This window comes from Hypanus sabinus, chromosome 21, assembly GCF_030144855.1.
Source record: "Hypanus sabinus isolate sHypSab1 chromosome 21, sHypSab1.hap1, whole genome shotgun sequence".
In the NCBI taxonomy this organism is placed as follows: domain Eukaryota; kingdom Metazoa; phylum Chordata; class Chondrichthyes; order Myliobatiformes; family Dasyatidae; genus Hypanus; species Hypanus sabinus.
This window is the reverse complement of record NC_082726.1, coordinates 55,280,120-55,301,759: the sequence shown is the minus strand read 5'-3', so window position 1 is coordinate 55,301,759 and position 21,640 is coordinate 55,280,120. Positions and strand designations below refer to the sequence as shown.

At 40.5% G+C, this 21,640-nt stretch overlaps 2 protein-coding genes across 4 annotated transcripts in view; both read left to right on the top strand.

Annotated features, from left to right (window-relative positions):
• edc3 (enhancer of mRNA decapping 3 homolog (S. cerevisiae)) overlaps positions 1-16,267 on the top strand; it is a 138,465-nt gene extending 122,198 nt beyond the window's left edge. For all 3 annotated transcript variants that reach the window (XM_059946578.1, XM_059946575.1, XM_059946576.1), the window contains one exon: positions 4,304-16,267. In XM_059946578.1, coding sequence (XP_059802561.1) covers positions 4,304-4,638 — 335 coding nt within the window. In that variant the 3' untranslated portion in view covers positions 4,639-16,267. The remainder of the gene's footprint in view (positions 1-4,303) is intronic.
• Positions 16,268-19,904: 3,637 nt separating this feature from the next.
• Positions 19,905-21,640, top strand: part of LOC132379061 (myosin-8-like) — a 142,780-nt gene continuing 141,044 nt past the window's right edge. The window contains exon 1 of the mRNA XM_059946574.1: positions 19,905-21,558. The gene's annotated coding sequence lies outside the window, so the exon portion shown is untranslated. The remainder of the gene's footprint in view (positions 21,559-21,640) is intronic.

The window sequence follows — 21,640 nt, the reverse complement described above, 5'->3', positions numbered from 1 at the left end:
TAAAAACCAAATTCCTCCTCTGCGGGCTATTAGCCAGATTAGCTTTGATAGGAGAAAAGGTGGTTTGGCATATCATTTTCCATAGATCCTGTTTTTATTGTAGCTGGCTTGATGTATAAAAGCACAGCAAATGAGCTTAATTGTTCTGCATTGTAGTGGTCCTGAGAAGTATGTACATACAGCTCAGAGTGCTGGCTGCTAAATATTTTACCATGTTATTATTTAAATCTATCTTGGATTACAGTAAAATTTCAAAGTAGTTTTGGCCCTGTCATCCTAAACTGATTTTGTTGCTTTTCAGCTTGAGTGAAACAGCCACCAACCTCCCAAAACTTACTTGCCTTCCCAGTTCTCCCAAATACACTGGCATTTACTACAGATAAACTTGAGCAGTAGCCCAAGAGGCTGGTTGTCTCTAAGCCCAGATCCAAGAGCGTTTGCACATAATGAGCCTGAAGCCACTTTTCCTGATGATTCAAATCTCTTGTTTCCAGCTATGAATACATTAACAAAACAGGATTCTGCTCTTTCCCTTTCCCTCTCCTGAACAGACGCACTGTGGTACTCTTGCAGTTCCTTAGAAGGTTTCTGATTAGGTTACATTTTGGGAGGAATAAATTTTGGAAGTCATTAATTAATTACATTGCTGATTCCTTGAAATCGACCAGTTTGAGATTGGACAGGAAATTGCTTGAAACATGCAACTTCCAATGGCTAAATCATGTTTTAGCTTGAATATGTATTTTTGGCTCATGACCATTACTGCTTCCTTCACATCCAGTTTCAGAACGGCTTACACCTGAGGCTCTTTAACCCTGTTTGTACTAACATCTCAAAACTGTTGTTGCCCCAAATCAGTAAATGCTGATGGGTGGCATTAATCGTGCCTAAGGTGGATTATTATTATTTTTGCTTACCTGTTGACACTGGCCACAATTCATTTATGATCAAACTCATTCTGCAAGAGACTGATACACTTCTTGAAGTGAACTTAGCAATTCCATTGCTAATAAAAATCAGAGGATTTTTATTAAGTGTTCCTTCCATGTTGTATAACCTGTCATTTCGAATCTCTTAATAGTCTGCAGACTATGCATGAATATCTGTTCTCTCCTGTTTGTGACCAGAGCCCAGAGGGTTCCTGAGTGAAAGCCAGCAGCTGAGACTTGGATTAGATCCATAGCAGAGAGGAAAAGGTTTGCAGTTGTAACATGTCCTTAATGATAAGAATTGCCCCAAAATGCTTCACAGTTGATTGTCCTTCAGAAACGTTCCTCTTGGACTACAGAGAACCTGGCAGCCAGTCTCTGAACCGCAAGATTTTTAAAAAATAGCTACATAATAAACAATCTGTCTTTTGACATGTTGGCTTAGGGATATAGATTGAGCAGGGCAACATAAAGAATGTGCTGTTTTTCTTTTGTTTGAAATGGGTACGTGGAGTAGTATCCAATACTTCACCTAAAAGATGAAGCTTTTGGTAATCTACCACTTTCTCAGTGGCTGTAAATTTGTTGTATTCCATAATTGGTGTGTTTTATTTAATTATTCTGTCCTATAGCAGTGTTTCTGCTCCGTTCATACATTACCAAGCAATGAAAAAAATTGCACCACCATTGCTCTTCTAACTGTATATACGGGCTCAGTAAAATTTTGCAGCAGAACTTGAATCGTTCCTGTTATTAGAGACCTGGAGGACATCCTGAATTCTCCCTGTCTGGCCCTTTCTACCAAATCACACAACCCACATACAAAAAAAGTGAATGATCAGCTACACACACAAAATGCTGGACAAACTCAGCAGGCCAGGCAGCATCTGTGAAAAAGGGCTGGTTCTCCCAATCTACGTCGGTCTTATCAATGTACAGGAGGCCACACTGGATGTGTTATGTGACCCCCAACAGACTCACAGGTGAAGTGTCACCTCGCCTGGAATGGAAGGACAGTTTGGGGCCCGGAATGGTAGTAAGGCAGGAGGTGTGGAGGCAAGTGTTGCACTTGTTCTGCTTGCAAGGATAAGTGCCAGAAGGGAGATCAGTGGGTAGGGACGAATGGAGAAAGAAGTTGCATAAGGAGCAATCCCTGTGGAAAGCAGGAAGTGGGAGGGGGAAGGGAGAGAAGTGTTTGGAGATGGCGGAAGTTACGGAGAATTATGTGCTGGATGTGGAGGTTGGTGGGGTTGTAGGAGAGGACGAGGTTGGGTGGCGGGAGGATGGGATGATAGTAGACTTGTATGAAATAGAAGTTGAGGGCACCATTGATGGTAGTGCAAGGGAAGCCCCTTTCTTTGAAGGAGGAGGACATCTCCTTCATTCTGGAATGAAAGAGCTCATCCTAAGAACAGATGCAGCAGAGACGGAGGAATTGAGAGAAGGGGATGCGTTTTTACAAGTAACAGGATGGGAAGCAGTATAGTCCAGGTAGCTGTGAGAGTCTGTAGGTTTATAATAGACATCAGATAAGCTGTCTCCAGAGACAGAAACAGAGAGATCGAGAAGGGGGAGGGAGTTGTCGGAAATGGATCAGGTATATTTAAGGGCAGGTTGAAAGTTGGAGGCAAAGTAGATGAAGTTGACGAGTTCTGCATGGGCACAAGAAGCATCACCAAAGGAGTTGTCGATGTAGTGTAGGAAAAGTGGGAGACAGCTACCAGTGTAGTCTTAGAACACTGACTGTTCCATGTAGTGGACATAGCTGGGATCCAGGCGTGTACCCATGGCTACATCTTTTGTTTAAAGGAATTGGGAGGAGCCCAAAGAGAAATTATTAAGAGTGAGGACAAGTTCCACTAGATGAAGGAGAGTGGTGGTGGAGGGGAACTGATTGGGTCTGATGTCCAGAAAGAACCAGAGAGCTTTGAGGCCTTCCTGGTAGGGGACAGAGGCATATGGGGACTGGACACCCACAGTAAAAATAAGATAATGGGGGCCAGGGAACTTGACATCATTGAAAAGATCCAGAGCACGTGAAGTGTCATGGATGTAGGTAGGAAAGGACTGAACTAGGTGGAGCAAATGGTGTAGGTATGCAGATATGAGTTCAGTGGTGCCAGGAATAAGCTGAAACAATAGGTTTTCTGTATACTTTTCCATAGATGCTTGCCTGGCCTGCTGAGTTTCTCCAGCATTTTGTGTGTGTTGCTTGGATTTTCAGAATCTGTAGTTTTTCACTTGTTTATGAATAATCGGCTAACTTGATTTGGTATTGATATAATGGATTTTTCTAATTGCTTTATTATTGCACATGTACTGATATGCAGTGAAATGCGTTGGTTTGCATTAACAACCTAAGAAAGTGCATGGGGCAGCCCACAGTTGTCAACAGAGCAATAGCAGTAACAAAACAGTAACAGCAGTTACTTCTTCCCACCCACTCACCCACAACACATACAGTCCTCCAAACCCAGGACAGGACACCTCCAGGCCTCAGGTCTCTAAACGATTTGTGCAGATATTGACTTGGACTTGCAGACCCAGAGCATCGGTCCTGAGCCACCCAGACAGATCATTCCATACATAAGTACACTCTTGTGGTACAAAAGGAAAGTAGAATTCAAAATATAGTTATAGTTGAACAGAAATTGCAGTGCAAGTAGACAGACCGTGTAAGGATCAATGAGTTAAATTAAGATAAAGAATTCTTCTTTATTGTACAAGAACTCCATTTAAGAGTCTTATAATAGCTGTCAGTCAGCATGGTGGTAAGTATTCTCAAACATTAGAATCTTCTACCTGAGTGAAGAAGAGATACTTGGGTGGGAGGCCTGCTTGATTATGTTCCTGTTTTTCCAAGGCAGCAGAGCTCAAGTGGAGGGAAGGTTGCTTTCTATAATACACTGGGTTGCATTCACAACTCTCTGCTATTTTTTTTTATTTTGCATCCTTGGGCAAAGCAGTTGCCATATCAAGTTGTAATGCCTCTGGATAGGTATGATGCTGTTCAAAAAAACTGGCAGAATTCTTTTAACATGCGCTTCAGGTTAGTGTTCTTGTATCTTCAATGGAAGATGGTGCTGTTGCCCCTGTAGTTTCTGCTCCTGCATTAGAATTTCGGACCATATTTTGTACCAATTGAGGAATGTGACTTGGCTGTATACATGCTACATGGAGCTAATTTTACATTAAATCTACATCTAATGTAACACTGTGGTGCCTTTCTGAAGCTCAACTCCCAATTTGTAGCAAATGGTTTAAAGCAGATAACACTTCATTGGATGTTCTCGGTACTGGATAGCAATGGTTTTTAGTGGAATTACCATCTAAGTGCCTTTCACAGATAATCATCTTTCTTTTTAAATTTCCAGACTTGCCAGATACTCCCGTTGACTTGGTGATCAATTGCCTTGACTGCCATGAGAACCCATATCTTCGCGAGCAACCATGGTACAGAGCAGCCGTTGAATGGGCCAACCAGAATCGGGCCCCAGTGCTGAGTATTGACCCGCCTGATGGTGAATTGGAACACGTTATTGATGCCAAGTGGTCTTTAGCTCTCGGCTTGCCCCTGCCTCTAGGGGAAAGTGCTGGCCGCCTGTATCTCTGTGATATTGGAATACCAAAGAAGGTTTTCCAGGAGATGGGAATCTCCTATCATTCACCTTTTGGCTGCAAGTTTGTCATACCTTTGCACTCGGCATAATCATGGCTCTGTGCAGAAGAAGAAGAACATGCAGGCTGTAAAACGTTCTCACAACTGGCAGAGGGAAGTGCTTGGTGAAGAGTTTGAAGCCTTAATGGATGACTGACTTGGGTTTAAATGATCTTAATGTTACAGTGAGTTATTTTTTTTAATGCAAGGAAAGCAGTGTCCTGTTGCAACTTGTGCAATACCACATTCCATTGAGGGATGGTTGTGCTCAAGGCGGTTATTGCTTTGCAGTTTAACCATGTCCGTATGCAAGTTACTGTGTTTTTATTGAGAAAACAGTGCATAGTACTCTTCATGGCATTTCTAAGTTTAAGTATTAGAAAGGACACCAACAGTGAGATTGACTGTTGAACAACCCCACTACTTGTTACTTTCATGTGGAGAATTGCCATTTTAAGCTTGAGCAGATTTAAAAATTGTTAGGTATTCATTAGGAAAGATAAATAATGGCATTTGCAGTTTTCTTTGCACCGTTCAGATGTGGTAGAGGCTTAAAGTAATTACTTAAAATGCAGCTAATTTTTTTTAGATTCATTTGGGACAAGGTATCAATTACATGTTCTATTGCTGTCTTTGGAATGCACAAATAGTGTTATCTTGTGTAGTGCAGATTAGGAAATGGCTTCAGTGAAATGGTTTTCAACAGTAGTTGCTGTTCCAATCATTCCCTGTCATGGATTGCCATTTGGAATGGAGCCTTGAATAGTACCAACTCCATTTCTCTAGTGGTTGCATATTAAACCTTTCAGCTATGAAATGGCTTTAAGCATAGTAGGTCGTTATAGTAAGATGGATCTGAAAAAGGATTTTGAATGTGATCCAAGCTGCAAAATAGTCCTGCGTCCCCCTAGGTTGACAGGTGTCAGTTTAATGATTGTACTACTTTTGAGGGAAGGATAGGGCTCTGTCTTGTTTGCCAAGTTAAGTGTGCAGTGTTTGTGCACAATTATAATGGAGGAAGAGATAGCAGGAAATTGGTTTGGTAGATGCTGCGTAATAATTACAAGTATTTTCAGTATCAGGGTGTTTTAGTCTGAGAGCAAGCCAAATTCCCAACAAATGTGGCTGGTGGGAGGAAAGAGGACAAGCAAACAAAGGTGAGGCTGTTTCCAATATTAAGCTGAGCTATAAAATATAGAAGACTCTAAAATAGAGTTCAAAATGTACACAAAACTAGAGCAAGCAGTAAAAACAATTCTTCAATGTGTCCCTAAATCCAATGAAATATTTCAAATAACTTTATTTTCTGGCTTGGTTAGAGTAGCAGAGAGAAAGGTGGTATTATAAATGAAGACTTTAAAAGGTACACTAAAGTAGATCAGGAGTTTTTGTTTCTACTCAAGCTGCATGTGCCTAAAAGTATCTCAATGCGTCATGCTACTTGCATTCTAGCTACATGGGATTCCAAGTGTGTGTTCATTAAGTGAAAAGGTAGAAAGTTTTGTTATTTATGCTAGCTATCTGAATTGCACACAATTCAATCACTGAAAGCAGTTTTTTGTGTGGATCAGTTCTTTGTTTCTCACCCCTCACTATGTCCTCCCATCACAGGTTTTGCTTGGACGATCATAACCTATTCTCTATAAATTTGGGAAATAGAGGAAGAGAGCTAACTCCTGAGAATAGTTTCTGAATGATTATGTCAAATATCAAACAACAGTCAAACTCAGAAATGCAACTTGAATGGCAGAGCTATCCATGTCATTACTTTTTTCTTCAGAGACAAATATAGTTTCAACATTAATACTGACATGGTCCTTAAAGTGAGTGTTGAGGGTATTTTGGTTTCCCCTCAAGTCATAGGAGGCAAAAGTTTGCTAATGTTGCATGTATTAATATTTCTAGAAACTGATGAAGATGTTCTGACTTTAACTTGCCAAACCGTTCAAAAGGTCTCTTTAAATAATTTCCTGTTGGGATGCCTGTGTTTGCATGATATATCCCTTATATTATTGATCTAAATCTGACGACAATGTTGATAATTACTTTTCATAGGTCAGAGGACCTTGGATGTTCGTACAAAGTAATAATATTTAGAACTGGGTTTACTATTGATGCAGAAGTATTACTTGCATGTTTCCTGTCTCCTGAAGGTACAGTGATCAAAGGATTGGAAGGGTTCAGCAAGCAGCATAAAATGAGCTGTCCCAAATTAACTGTTTACCACTATGATTATTAAGTTGATAGTTACTTCTGATGGATAGGGTACCATGGCAGGCAACATTGGAGCTGAAATAATACATGTCCTTAATGTTAAGATGTTTGGTTTCCATCTTTGTTAATAGAATGTTAAGATTTAGGAACTTGGTATCATTTTTATCCTTAGGGGGCTAACACAGGTGTTGGCATCTTTGCTCATGTTGTGAATACCAAGATCACCACCAGTGGACATGTCCCTTATAACCAGAAGTGCAATATTCCAATGTAGAACCTGGTTTAATGTTTGATATTAATTCAACTCCCCTTGGTCTTTTTTATCCCATTTAAGTCAATACTACTGCAACAATATACCCCTTTCTAAGCCTCACGTTTACCAACTGTCCACAATAATCAATTGCTGTTGAGATATAATTGACCTTCGAGTACAATAGTGAATTTTTTTTATTGGGTATATTATAGGTTTTTCTGTAGCAGTATTTAATTGCTGCATTTAATAGGCTAATACCTGTATAACATTCAATTCGACAAAGGAACAAATACAAAGGCTACTTCAACGAATGTAACTGATTTTGGGGTGGGGGGAGGAACATTGACTTTTGATACATAAACTGGAAAAAAAAGCTGTGTAAATCTGCTTGAAGGCCTTTCAGAAGCACTTTGGCATTACACCTGTAGAACGTCAGGATCAAACATTGTCAACAGTGCTGAATATGTGCTTCCAGTGAAGCAAATGCATAATTCCATTGGGATGGAGCTTTTGTGTGCAAGGACTTTGATTTTGGAAGTATAACTAGCAGTTATCCTTAACATTTAAGTCCTATTTTTAAGAAAGTATCACATTGTTTGGCTTAATTTTCTTTGTACAGATTATTTTGTACCAATGCCTATGTAAATTTTCTGCGCCACAACTATCAGAAAGCTGGTGTAGTAGTGGAGTGCCAATTTATTTTCAAAAAGAAGCCAGATTCATTGATAGGCTGGCTGCTTCAAGAATAACTCAATGATATTATTGCCTCAATGTGCTCAGTTGCTTGTTCAGTGATGAACCATATTTAAGTATCCTGGTGCTTTTGGAAAAATGTGATGTTTTGTCAAATATTCCAGCATATACTTCAGATAACACTCCAATCTGTAGTTACGGCACCACTATTTCCTTTGTTCTCTGCACCAGAAGGCTATTATACACTTGAGCACTGCGTACACTTGACCTGGGACAAATTCTGACTTCTCAGCACTGTTGGAGGTCTTTAATAAGTTCCAGAAGTACTGATTCGGGAAAGGAGGAAGGACTTGGCCTTGATTAGTCTTTACTCGTTTTTTTAAAAAATAAATAGCTATGGGTATAGATCTTTTATTTAATGGCAGCACTGATTTGAACAGGCAGGAGGTAGGTAAGTCCTATCTTCCATAAAAAAATTTTTAACTGGTGTATTCTGTCAACATTGGTGGGAGGTGGTAGGCAACTTGATTATCTCTGTAGTTCACTAGCCTACCATTGCACAGATGATCCATGACAAAGTCCTTATTACTCTGGAGTGTTCTAAAACTTCAACTAAAATCTGCAGGATGATACCAGACAATTGTAAACCTCCCAGGCAATACAGGCAGATCCGATCAATTTTGACTGCCTTTGCCATTTATTGTGGGAGAGCCTGAAGAAGAAAAAGACGAGCATTACACATCCATCACCTTCCAGTTACCTTATTTGCTTCAGCTGTTGTACAAATACAGATTTAGACCTGGGTTTTGCAGACGACAAAACATCTGCAAGCTCTCAGGAAAAATAAATAATAGCTTGAAGAATGGCAGAAATAATTTGCCCAAGTTGGGAAGAGAATTGAGGACGTAAAGGTGCTTGGAACTAAGTCACTATCTTGCCTTCAAAAACCTGCAGACTTTTCAAGTGCATGCAGTTTCATGTCTTAAAAACTCTCTCAGCTTTGAGAGGGAAAGCTGCTATCGATGTTTTGTCCAGAGCAAAGTGAAATCACTTTAAGCTCTTAACTGCATGAATGAAAGGATCAAAGTTAGTGCTAACAATACTGAACTGTTTCTTTGCGAAGTTTAACCTGGTTGCTACAGGTTATGAAACTGTTCCTTCAGTATTTCAGAACTAAGATTTAATGCTCCTTAGTTATGTTTACATGCATTACAGCTGGTACACTGTACTGTCAATAATGTATTTCTCAAAGGAGAATGCCCACCTCCCTTCCTTCATTAGACTATTGTACAAGTTTAGTGGAAGCTCCCATCCATGCTTCGGGAGCATGTTTTACTGCAGCAATTTAAATATTGTATATTTCAATATTAAATACTGCAGCAATGTATAAATATTGAGCTGTGATGAGGGTGCATGAACTGCCAGTGCTGCTTCACCCTTTCCCTCTTTTGTTTTGTATTGCTGTGGTCACTGGCTGTTAAAACATCTGTTTATTAGAAGGCGATTATTTAACTGAGTGTTTTGCTGTCATATAAAGACATTGAGTAAATTTAGATAATAAGTGGAGCAGGTCAACAAGTTGGTTTAAAATGTTGAAGTTAGCTAGCTTGTTGCATCAGGCTCCAGTACATACTGTACCTCTCCATCACTTCAATTTTAAAGGCTGGGCATTTAACTCCAGAATCAGAACTGATGTCATTCTTGGGCTGTAGTAGTCTATTGCAGTTATAATGATACTACTTCATGAGTAATTGTGACTCAGATGTTTTGTGGATTTGTTGCTTTTGATGACTAACATTTAAAAAAAATGTGTTAAATTGAGGAAAAAAATGTCCAAATATGCTCTTGTTTTCTGGAAGATATGTGATTTCTTTTTGACGTCACCAGAGAAGGTGCTCAATAAAACTGGGAGTTTTCCAGTGGTTGGTCTCATATTCCTCTTGATGTGCTGCTTGGTGTGGTTCCTGGTGCAGTGAGAAATAAAAGCAAGGAAGTTAAAATGCTCGAAATAAAAAATGAATAGTCACTTAATTGGAATGTTGCAACAAAGTCCAAAGCTTACTAAAAAGCCAATCAACTTCTCTTAATTATATTTGTCAAGGATCTCTCCTCATCTTTGGAGGGAAGAAAACCCTTGGGTTTTCCTTTGATTTATGAATGTGATGAAACTGTAGGAACTCTCAGAGAGAGTTAACCATTGTCCTCTTGACTAGCTTGATTGGAGTTTTACAGCAATTGCTGATTTAGAAGTTTTTTTGGGGGGGGGAGGGAGGTAAACAGCTTCAGTATTGCCTTACATTCAGTGGCCAGTTTATTAGATACCTCCTGTACCTAAAGGGGCCACTGAAAGAGTGGTCTCCTGCTGTTGCCCATCCACCTCAAGGTTCAACATGATGTGTATTGAGAGATGCCCTTCTGCACACCACTGCTGTAATATGTTATTTAAGTTACTGTTGCCTTCCTGTCAACTTGAATCAGTCTGGCCATTCTTCTCTGACCTCTCTCATAATTAAGGCATTTTCGCCCACAGAGCTCTATCTCACTAGATGTTTTCTGTAAACTCTAGAGATTATTGTGCATGAAAATTCCAGGAGATCAGCAGTTTCTTAGGTACTTGGATCACCTTGTTAGGCACCAACAATCGTTCCATAGTCAACGTCACTTAGATATCATTTCTTCCTCATTTTGATATTTGTTATGAACAACTAAAGCTCTTGACGATGTCTGCATGCTTTTAATGCATTCACTTGCTGCCACATGATTTGCTGTTTAGATACTTACATTAACAAGCAGGTGTACGTAATAGAGTGGCATCTGAGCATACTTCAAACAGAATCAGATTTATTATCACGGGCATGTGTCGTAAAATTTGTTAGTAGCAGCAGTTCAATGCTATACATAATATAGAAGAAAAAAATAAACAATTACAATATACATATAATGAATAGATTAAAATCATACAAAAACAGATTTAAAAAGTGAGGTAGCGTTCATGGGTTCAATGTCCATTTAGGAATCAAATGGCAGAGAGGAAGAAGCTGTTCCTGAATTGCTGAGTGTGTGCCTTCAGGCTTCTGTACTTCCTCCCTGATGGTAACAGTGAGAAAAAGGCATTCCCTGGGTGCTGGGGGTCCTTAGTAATAGATGCTGCCTTTCTGAGACACCGCTCCTTGAAGATGCCCTGTGTACTTTGAAGGTTAGTACCTAAGATAAAGTTGACTAAATTTATGATCCTCTTCGGCTTCTTTCAGTCCTGTGCAGTAGCCCCCCAACGGACAGTGATGCAGCCTGTACCTGCTCTGCATGGTACATCTGTAGAAGCTTTGAGTGTTTCTGCTTGCCAATTCTTGAAATACATGGCTGACTCTACCAATTCAGTGGCCATAAAAGAGTCAAACTTGTATACCTTGAAATGGGATTCCAACCTTTCTCAAATTAGTTTTACAGTTCTTTAGATGCTATTAAAATAACATAACTATTGTGTAACCATTCCTTGCCAATTGTTCTGCATGCACCTCCATCTGACGCTGAATGACTTTATCAGTTTAATTCTTCCATTTTTATCTTGCTTCGTATTTTAAAAAAAACTTGGAAGGCAAGAAAGGGTGCAGAAAAGATTCACAAGGATATTAATGGGACCGGAGAGCTTGAGTTATAAGGAGAGACTGGATAGGCCACAACCTTTTTTCCTGGATAGTAGGAAGCTGAGGGGTGACCTTAGAGTGGTATTTAAAGTCATGAGGGGCATAAATAAAGGTGGATCATCACAGTCCTTTTCCCAGGAAAAAGGGGAGTCTAAAACTAGATGACATGCAATTAAGATGAGAGGAGAAAGATTTAAATGGGATCTGAGGGGTAGCTTTTACATATCGAGGGTAGTGAGTATGTGGAATGAGCTGCCAAATGAAGTTGTAGTGGACTATACAAAGTTTAAAAGATTTGCATAAGTACATGAATAAGGGAATATTTAGAGGAGAATGGGCCCAAAGGCAAGCAAATGAGACTAGATCAGATAGGCAACTTGGCTGGTGTGGATGAGATGGATCAAAGTGCCTGGTTCTATGCTGGGCACTGTGCTAATCAATTCAGTTGGTGCATGTGTTAACTGAGTTCCACATTCTCTTCACTGTCAGGGTTTAGAAAAAGAATGCTCCCTTGTTTCTTTTGGATTTATTTGAGAATATTTTCTAAAATTATCTCTGCTTAGTTCTTCCTGAAGAATGAGAATGGTTCATGGTACACAGCCTGTAATTCAGTACAAAAGTTGTAATTTGATTTGGGTTGAGAGGACAATATTTATGGCTTTCCTTGCTGTGTGCAGATAACAATATTTTGGTTTGAAACGATGATCAAAACATCCCTTCAGGTGCCAAAAACATTTCAATATTTATGACCAGTGAATGTACAGACTCCAGGTATTAATCTCGGAATGATGGGTTTAGATAAGTGCTAACTATTAAAGTTATATAGTTCAGAAGCACAGGTCTGTTTGGGAAAGTGAAAATAATGTTATAAAGAGTTCATTTTGGGCTGGGAAGGGATTGGGACGCAGCAGAGAGTGGCCAGTTTAGTTATGAAGAGAGACTGATTGAACTGTTTTATTTGGAAGTCTTGCTGGGAGTGATGGTCATGGAAATGATCAGATTTAAAAGGTACCACTTGGAGGTCACAAGGTTGTTGACTGAGCATTTATCAGAATCAAGTTTAATATCATTTACAAATGTGAAATTTGTTGCAGCAGCACCCTGTAATGTATTAAAAATATTAATTATGAAAAGAAATATTAAAAATTAGATTACATTAAGTAGTGCAAAAAGGGAGCAAAGTAGTGAGGCAGTGCTCATGGGTTGGTTTATTGTTCAGAAATCTTATTGCAGAGAGGAAGAAGCTGTTCCTAAAATGTTGTGTGTGTCTTCCGGACCTGCTCTCTGATAGTAGTAATAAAAAGAGGGCATGTCCTTGGTGATGAGTCTTTAATGATTGCCGTATTTTTGAGGCTTTAGAAGGTTTCTTCAATGCTGGGGAGGTTAGTGTCCATGATAGAGCTGGATGAGTATACTGTACAACCTTCTGCAACGTTTTGTGATCCTGTGCAGTGTTCCCTCCATACCAGGCGCTGATGCAGCCAGTCAGAATGCTCTCCATGGTAAGCCAGCTGGCATGCACACACAGGTTCCTTTGGTGCTCCTTTCTTCTATATTCAGCTAAATTTCTTGAATATTCACTGTTCAACCAGCAGATGGCAGTGGTTGCTTTTTAATGTGAAGCTCATTGGTCAAATCACGGCTGTAATGATAGTGTAGCCACAAGTCTGCAGATGCTGGAAATTTGAACAACGCAATAAGGTGCTGGAGGAATTCAGAGGCTGGGCAGCTTCTGTGAAGATAGATGGACAAATTCTACAGTTGTGTAGGAGGAAAAAGTTAGATTGATTGTAATAGGTCAGTACAACATTATTGGTCAAAGGGCCTGTACAGTACTGTTCTATGTTCTAACTTTCCAGATGGAAGGCCAGTACCTGAAATACTGATTGACTACAGGCAGTCCCCAGGTTACAAACGAGTTCTGTTCCTGAATCCGTCTTTAAGTCGGATTTGTACGTAAGTCGGGAGAAGTACATCTGGTATTATTTAGTGTCAGTCAAACGTTTGTCTTAGTATATAGTATATATTTTACCTTTCTATTCATATAAAACAATTAAGAAATGTATGTTTTCCACTGTGTTGCTAAGTAATAATTGTAGCTTTCATTGGGGCAGGGCCTTTCACATGCTCCATTATTCTCACTTTATCCGTTATCCTTTAAAATTGTTCTGATTGTTGACCGACTGTAACCTAACTATATTCCAATGACCGATGGCGTTTCACCTCTTTCCAAATGCTTATTTAATTTCAATTTTTATTTTCAATCGTGATCGCTTCCCATCAATGGAACAGAAACACTGCTGACAGTGGGACCCAGCACCACCAGTTCCCGAGGTCCGCTGGGTCCTAAGGACCACCGTACTGAGACAGACTAAATGGGACAAGTGGGGGCTGTGCTGGATTTGGGTATTTGATCCTCCACAATATTCTATGTGGAAATTTAAACTGGAGGTGGCAGTGTTTTTTTTATGAGGTCAAGTTGCGAGCTCGATGTCAACCCAACATGGATGGTATGGGAGTCACTGGATCGACATCAACCTGACATGGGAGCGACATCAACCTGACAATCTCACCGGATTGAACTCGGGAACCTCCGTTCTCCAGCCCAGCGCTGATCTCTGCGCCACCAGCCGACTGGAATAGAGGCGGGCAGGGTCAGGGTGAATCTTACTAAGAAAATTTTAAGCCAAATATAAAGTTAAACACTCAACACAGTGTCAACAGCATCAACTTAAAATGGCGAATGGTGTCGCGATCTGATGTAAAATGGCGGATGGCGTTTTCCTTCCTCGGTTTGTAACTACGAGTTGTCCATAAGTCGGACGTTCGTAACTCAGGGAACACCTGTATTTGCCTCCAGAGATGCTGCCTGACCAAACTTCCTGCACCACCTTTGTTTGTTGCTGTAAATAGTAGTGTGTTCTAGGTAACTAGTTCTTCTGTCCATCTGAAAAAAGAATAATGACAAGATTTGATATGACTGCATCTCTACTTTAGTTCTGAGCCTGCCTTTTACCTCTAGACTTGGCCACCTTGCCTCAGTCCCCTCAAAATTTGATTCCATCCAAAATTCTACTGCCTGTGTTCAAAAGCACATCATCCATCATACAAGCTTTGTGAATTTCAAGTTTCTACTATTTGTGGCGTTCTTTTTCCTCTGACTTGTATCCTGTCTTATAATTGTCCACGTTTCTGATAGCTTCATATACACTTACTGGCTACTTTATTACCTGCTTGTTTATGCAAATATTTAATCAGCCAATCGTGTGGCAGTAACTAAGTGTATAAAAGCATACAGTCATGGTCAAGAGGTTCATTTGTTTTTCAGACCAAACATTAACAATGTGATCAAAGTGAATTTGACAGTGGAATAATTGTTGGTGCCAAACAGAGTGGTTTGAGCATCTCAGGAACTGCTGAACCCCCTTGGAATTTCACGCACAACAGTCTCTAGAGCGTACGGAGAAGTGTGCGATAAACAAAAAGCAACCAGTTAGTTGCAGTTCTGTGGGCAAAAATGCCTTGTTAATGAGAGAGGTCAGAGGAAAATGTCCAGACTGATTCAAACTAACAGGAAGACGACGGTAACTCAAATAACCTTGCGTTACAGCAGTTGTGTGCAGAAGAGCATCATTGAACAAACAACATGTCCAACCTTGAAGTGGATGGCCTAAGGTTACATAAGATCACAAACATAGGCTGAGTGACCACTACATTGGGTACAGGAGGAATCTAATAGAATAGCCACCACTGAGTGTATAATTGCTGCCAAGATGTGTCTTTAAAAATCTCCATCCAAATCTTAATTTAACAATGATCCATAAAACGTAACGACAAAACTTTTGGTCACTTTACACACAATGTGACTTATAGTATTTCTGGCAGGGGATTAGGAATGTATTGCAGCAAATAATTCTGGTGTATGACTCTGGAGCTTGTCAAAATAAAAAACACCACTCATTTGGTTGAGCAATGGCCACTGTCAGCTGCTTTTTGAAAATAAAGCCAGTTCTCTTATTTGTGGATGCAGCTGACAAATGTGTGAAGGTCATAGGACCTACCCAAAATCCTGACCAGAGGTCTAGAGATTGCAGTGAATTTTGTAGATGATGTTCACTGCAGCCACTGCTCCTTGGTGATCGTAGGCAGTGAATTTTCGGAGGAGTGGGGTGGATTGGGTTAACAGGTCAGCTGTTTTGTTTTAGATGACTGCGATATGACAGCTGTTGTGATAACCAGAAATGTCACAAAGTTCACTCCCACAAACAGCAATATATCAGAGTTCAAGATAATGAGTTGGCATAATTTTAAGGTGATTGATATAGAGGGGATGTCAGAGGTAAGTTTTTTTTTACACAGTGGTGGGTATGTGGAATGCACTGCCAAGGGTGGTGGTAGAGGCAGATATGTTGGGGATATTTAAGAAACTGTTTGATAGGCATGTGGATAACAGAAAAATGGAGGATTTGTGAGAGGGAAAGGTTAGATTAACCTTACAGTAGGTTAAAAGGTTGGCGCAGCATTGTGGGCAAAAGAGCTGTGGGCACAATGCTGTAATTTTCTATGTTCTATAATGACTGGAACATGCTTCAGTGGTATTGATTGAAATATACCAAAATATTGGGGAAAACTTCCTGGTCGTCTTTGAAATAATGCTGAAGTATATTTTGCATCTATCTGTGCAGGTTTTAGTTTAACATTTCAGGTAAATGACCACAGATCTGATAGTGCAGAATCTATCAGTATCACAGTGAAGTTTTGCTGTAGATTTTGTGCCCATGTCTTCTCAATTGGATATCAACCCTTAGAGTCACAAATAATGTGCTATTCTTGATTTCATGATGTTCAACAAATAAACTTGAATAATTTTTTTTAACTAATTCTTTCCGTGTCTGATGATTTGATCTACAAGTGTTGGAATTGCTGACAAATCTCACATTTCCCTAGAAATTGATTGAGTCTGGACTGGTGATCTGGTCTCAAAGGTTGTCACAAACCCACAGAAGATGCTCTGGTATGAAAACTACTCAGATAATCAGCTCCTTTGATCAAGTAAGCAAAATGTTAATGGGCCTCTGGCAGCATGGACGTTACATCTAACAATTTTCCAATTTTCAAAGTACCTCATCAGAGGGAGGATGTTGAGGTTTTAGAAAGGAAACAGAAGAGGTTTACTAGGATGCTGTGTGGATTAGAGAGCATGTGCTATAATGAGAGGTTGGACAAATAAGTTATTTTCTCTGGAGGAGTGGAGACTGAGAGGAGATCTGATAAGAGGTTCATAAGATTATGAGAGTCATAGAGTAGGCAGATATTATCTCTTTCCTACGGTTGAAATATCTAATAGCAGAGAGCATGCATTTAAGGTGAGATGGAGTAAGTTCAAAGGAGATCTGAGGGCATTTTTTTTTTCACACAGTGAAGGGTGCTTGGAATGCACTCTCTGGGAATGGGCGGTAGAAGCAAGTACACTAGGGACTTTTAAGAGACTTTCAGGTAGACACAAATGTGAGGGAAATGGAAGGATATGGACATTGTGTAGGTAGAAGGGATTAGTTTAATTTGGCTATTTGACCGCTAATTGGTTTGGCACAACATTGTGGGTGAAAAGGCCTGTTCCTATCCTGTATCTATCTACATCCTGTTATGTTAGGGCAGCAATGGAAAATCCTTCATCCCTGGTGGTGGTGTTCAGGGTCTCTTCCATTGTGTCAGTAGCTCAATTTTTCACTTCTGTCAGTCATTCATGTTCCAAGTGGGACTCAGGAATACTGTCGCACTCAGATGTAGAAGGATTCTTTGTTGTTTCAATAACAATCTTGTTTTGCCAGTCAGGGTTGTTGGACCACCGATCCTAGAGGTCCAATGGACCACTCTTAGTCTGGCCTCTGTCCTTTGATCTGTTTGGCATGAGTGATCCGACCTAGAGCCAATAGCATAATACCCTGACTCCAGCCAACACAGCTGTCTGGGTCACTGAGACATGTAAACCTCCAAACCACAACAAGGTCCTTATCCTGCACTATTCTATTTTCTATGTGTTCTGTGCAGTTTGTCAGAACCATTGTGTTTAATTACTTCAGGTCTCAACAATTCCCTTGTTGTCTGACAACACAAACAAAATGCTGGTGGAACACAACAGGCCAGGCAACATCTATAGGGAGAAGCACTGTTGTCGTTTTGGGCCGAGACCCTTTGTCGGGACTTCATTACAGTGCTTCTCCCTATAGATGCTGCCTGGCCTGCTGTGTTCCACCAGTATTTTGTGTGTGTTGTTTGAATTTCCAGCATCTGCAGATTTCCTTGTGTTTGCCCTTGTTTGAATCTTTTTTCCTCCTATAAGTTTCGGTCCATTCTAAAGAACTGCCTATAATCCAGATTTAATTGAATAGTAATAATCCACCAACCCTGACCTATACAGGTTTGTTAGGTTTACGCAATTTCGCAAAAAATGTTTTAAATAGCAAATTTTAAGTCTGAAACTTCTCCTATGACTGTCACCTCTCCTCTACATCACCGAGATCCTTAACCTTCCACCAAATTTGATCTACCATACCTGACTTTGTAATTGGCTGTGTCTTGAGCTGTCAATGCCATAGCTCACAAATTCCTGTCTCCCAACTGTTCTATCTTGCTTCCAAAAATGTATCTTTAAACTTAAGTTTTAGATAAAACTTTTATTAGCTTCTCTAGCTAGGTCTTGGGTAAGAGATTGCCTGATTATTTTCTTATAAAGGTTCACTTGTGTTTGTAAAAAGGAAAAACAATTTTAAAAAATCAGTAAGTCAAACAGCCTTTGTAGAAAGAGAAACAGTAACTTCTTCAGGTTGATGAGGTTCAGAGTTGTGCAGCACAGAAATAGGCCCTACAGCCTACCTTATCTGTGCTGATCTTTTTTGCCCATCTACACTAATCCCATTTGTCTGCAATAGAACTACATGCTATGCCTATTCAAGGGTCTGTCCAACTGCCTCAAATGTAGTAACCAGATCTGATCCCACCACAAGCACATTCCAATGTCAACTGCTGTTTTTGTAACACAAAGTACCCTTCAACTGCCCTTATAAACTCCTTCTCACAAAAAAAACACACACATAATGGTTCTGACAAATTGCGCAGAGCACATAGAAAATAGAACAGTACAGGATAGAAACAGGCCCTTTTCTCACAACGTTGTGCCGATCAATTAAATGAGTGGTCAAGTGGCCAACTAACCTAATCCTTTCTACCTACACAATGCCCATATACTTCCATTTACCTCACATCTGTGTGTCTAACTAAATGTCTCTTAAAATTGCCTAATTTTTATACTCCTACTGAAGCAAAAAGAGTTTGTCTCTACCCTATCTTTGCCTCTCATAATTTTTAAACTGCTTTTCAATCACCCTTCCCTCCAGGGAAAGTGTGACCATAACACTTTGTAACAGCAGACATAGGCCATTTGGCCCATTGACTCTGCTGTACCATTCCATCATGGCTGATTCATTAGGTCTGGCATCCCCATTCTCCTGCTTTATTCTTGTAACCTTTGACGTCCTTACTAATCAAAAACAAGCCGAGGCCATCCAGTATCTGCCATTAACTAAGGTCACTCCAGGCAATGTCCTGGTAAATCTTCTCTGCACTTCACTCAAGCTGTCCCAGAGTGCTTACACAACATGAGCATCTTCCTGACAATGTGGAGTTTTGACCATTGCTCAAGCAGTATCACTCTGCCATTGTGTGGGATGGTAATGTTCTTGGAGCTTCTTCCATTAAATGTTGGATTGTGCTTCACTGCATCCAGGAGATGAAAGCGACTGCAGAGCTTTGATTTTGTAGATTGAACATAAAGATTTAAGATTAGATTTATTTATCACATGTACATTGAAACAGTGAAATGTGCTGTTCAGTGAGGATGGTGTTGGGCACCTAGTGTCAACATAGCATGCCCACAACTCACTAATCATAACTGTATGTCTTTGAAATGTGGAAGGAAACTGGAGCACCCCTAGAAAACCCACTACCTACAGAAGGTCCATATGCCTCCAGTCTCTGCACATACATATGGCTAAGAACCTCTCAACTTCTATAAAATGTATCCCCTACGAACATGGAACTTTATAGGCCCTCTGGGCTTCATGTTGTGCTGATTTTATAATTGACACAAGATCAATCTCGCCCTTCCCTCCATTTATCTATCATCCATGTGCCAATCTAAGAGCCGCCTGAATTTGCCTTCACCACCACCCCTGGCAGCACATCCAAGGCACCCATCTGTTTTAAAAAAAAAACCTTGCCCCACGAATCCTTTGAACATCCCCTCTCACCTCAAATGCACATCCTCTGGTGTTAGACGTTTCCACCATAGGGAAAATATACCAGCTGTCTATTTAGAATATAGAAAGCCTACAGCACAGTACAGGCCCTTCGGCCCACACAACTGTGCTGAACACATACTTTAGAAATTACCTAGGGTTACCCATAACCCTGTATTTTTCTAAGCTCATGAACCTGTTCAGGAGTGTCTTAAAAGACCCTATTGTATCCGCCTCCACCACCATTGCCGGCAGCCCATTCCACGCACTCACTACTGTATTTAAAAAAAAAACTTGCTCCTACCATCAACTCTGTACTGTACCTACTTCCAAGCACCTTAAAACTGTGCCCTCTCCTGTTAGCCATTTATGCTTCTCATTGGTCCTGAGATTATTTAGCTCCATGGTTCAGCATACATGTTGAAGCTTTAGCAGATTGGCACCTCAGTTTTTAGATGCTGCTCTCTGTATTGACCTCAATGAATCTACTTTAAACTATCCCACCCAACATTGTCCCAGATTATGTTGAGGGTAAGTGCTGTTTCCTTGAAAAATTGGTAGTCAATGGTTTCTGTAGCTTGGTGCCAGGATTCATCAGTGGCTAGCAATTTCAGTTCGACTTCTGAATGTGGACACCCCTTTCAATTTGATTTCCCATTCCCACGTTGACGTCGTTCCATTGCCTCCTCTACTGCCACAATGAATCCACACTTGGCTTAGGGGAGCAGCACCTCATTCTGCCCGGGTAGCCTCCAACCTGATGGCATGAATATCAACTTGTCTAACTTCCAGTAGCTTCTCTTTCTCCCCCACCCCTCTTTTCCCATTCCTCATTTTGCTCCTCTTCCCCATCACTATGGAGGCCTTCCTTCTCCCCTTTCTCCCATGGTCTACTATTCTCTTTTTTTGAGATTGCTACTTCAGCCCTTTACCTCTTCCACTAATCAAGCTTTACACTTTGTTCTCTCTGTCCCACCTACCCACTCCCCCCTCACCTGGTCTCATCCATCATTTGCCAGCCTGTACTCCCTCTCCTCTCCCCCCTCCCCCATTTCTTATGCTGGCTTCTTACCCATTCCTTTCCAGTTCTGATGAAAGGTTTCAGCCTAAAACTTCGACTGTTTATTCCTCTCGATCAGGGGTTCCCAACCTGGGGTCCATGTCATAAAAAGGCAGAGAACCCCTGTTCTCTATAGATGCTGACTGACTTGTTGAGTTCCTTCAGCATTTTATGTGTGTTGCTCAAGAATTCCAGCATCTGGTGTGCATCTGTATTTCTCTCTCTGCCCTAGTGCAATACAGGAGTTTGGATCTTGTTGCCAATAAACAGGAGAAATCTAATTTAACTAATTACCCCACTTTCCATTCTCAGCTATTGACAAAATATTGGAGACCAGAAATGGGATTTATTTGCAAAGAGCTGTTTCTGAAGTACATTTTGGCTATCACTTGGACCTCTTTCCTCCAGACCTCGCTCAAGTATGGGCCAAAGCCAAATTCCAAAGGAGGGGAGATCATGGCGTTAAGGAACGCCATTAACGCATCGAGGGGATAACACCCCAGTAGTTTGAGTCCTATATCAGGAGAAAAGAGCACAGATACTGGGTTTGGAGGGAATTGGGATGCAGTACTTCAGCAACAGGTACGTTCACGTGGAGAGAGGCGTTAACGCGCGAAAGCTGGCCATCTTCATAGAGGGATTTCTGATTTTATTTCAGATTCTCTGCATCCAGAGTACTTTTGTTTTTGTATATCTGCATGGATTAATTGACGTGACGTTCAAATACACTTTAAACCGGAAGAAATAAAGGTCAACCTGGCTCCAGAGCATCGTTAACGTTATAACCTGGAGTTCCTTGTGAAACAGCAGGTTTGAATAATCGTATGAATAGCAGATCGAAATAGAGTACAATTTGAGTTTGTAATTATAAAAGAAGATACAAATGATTTCA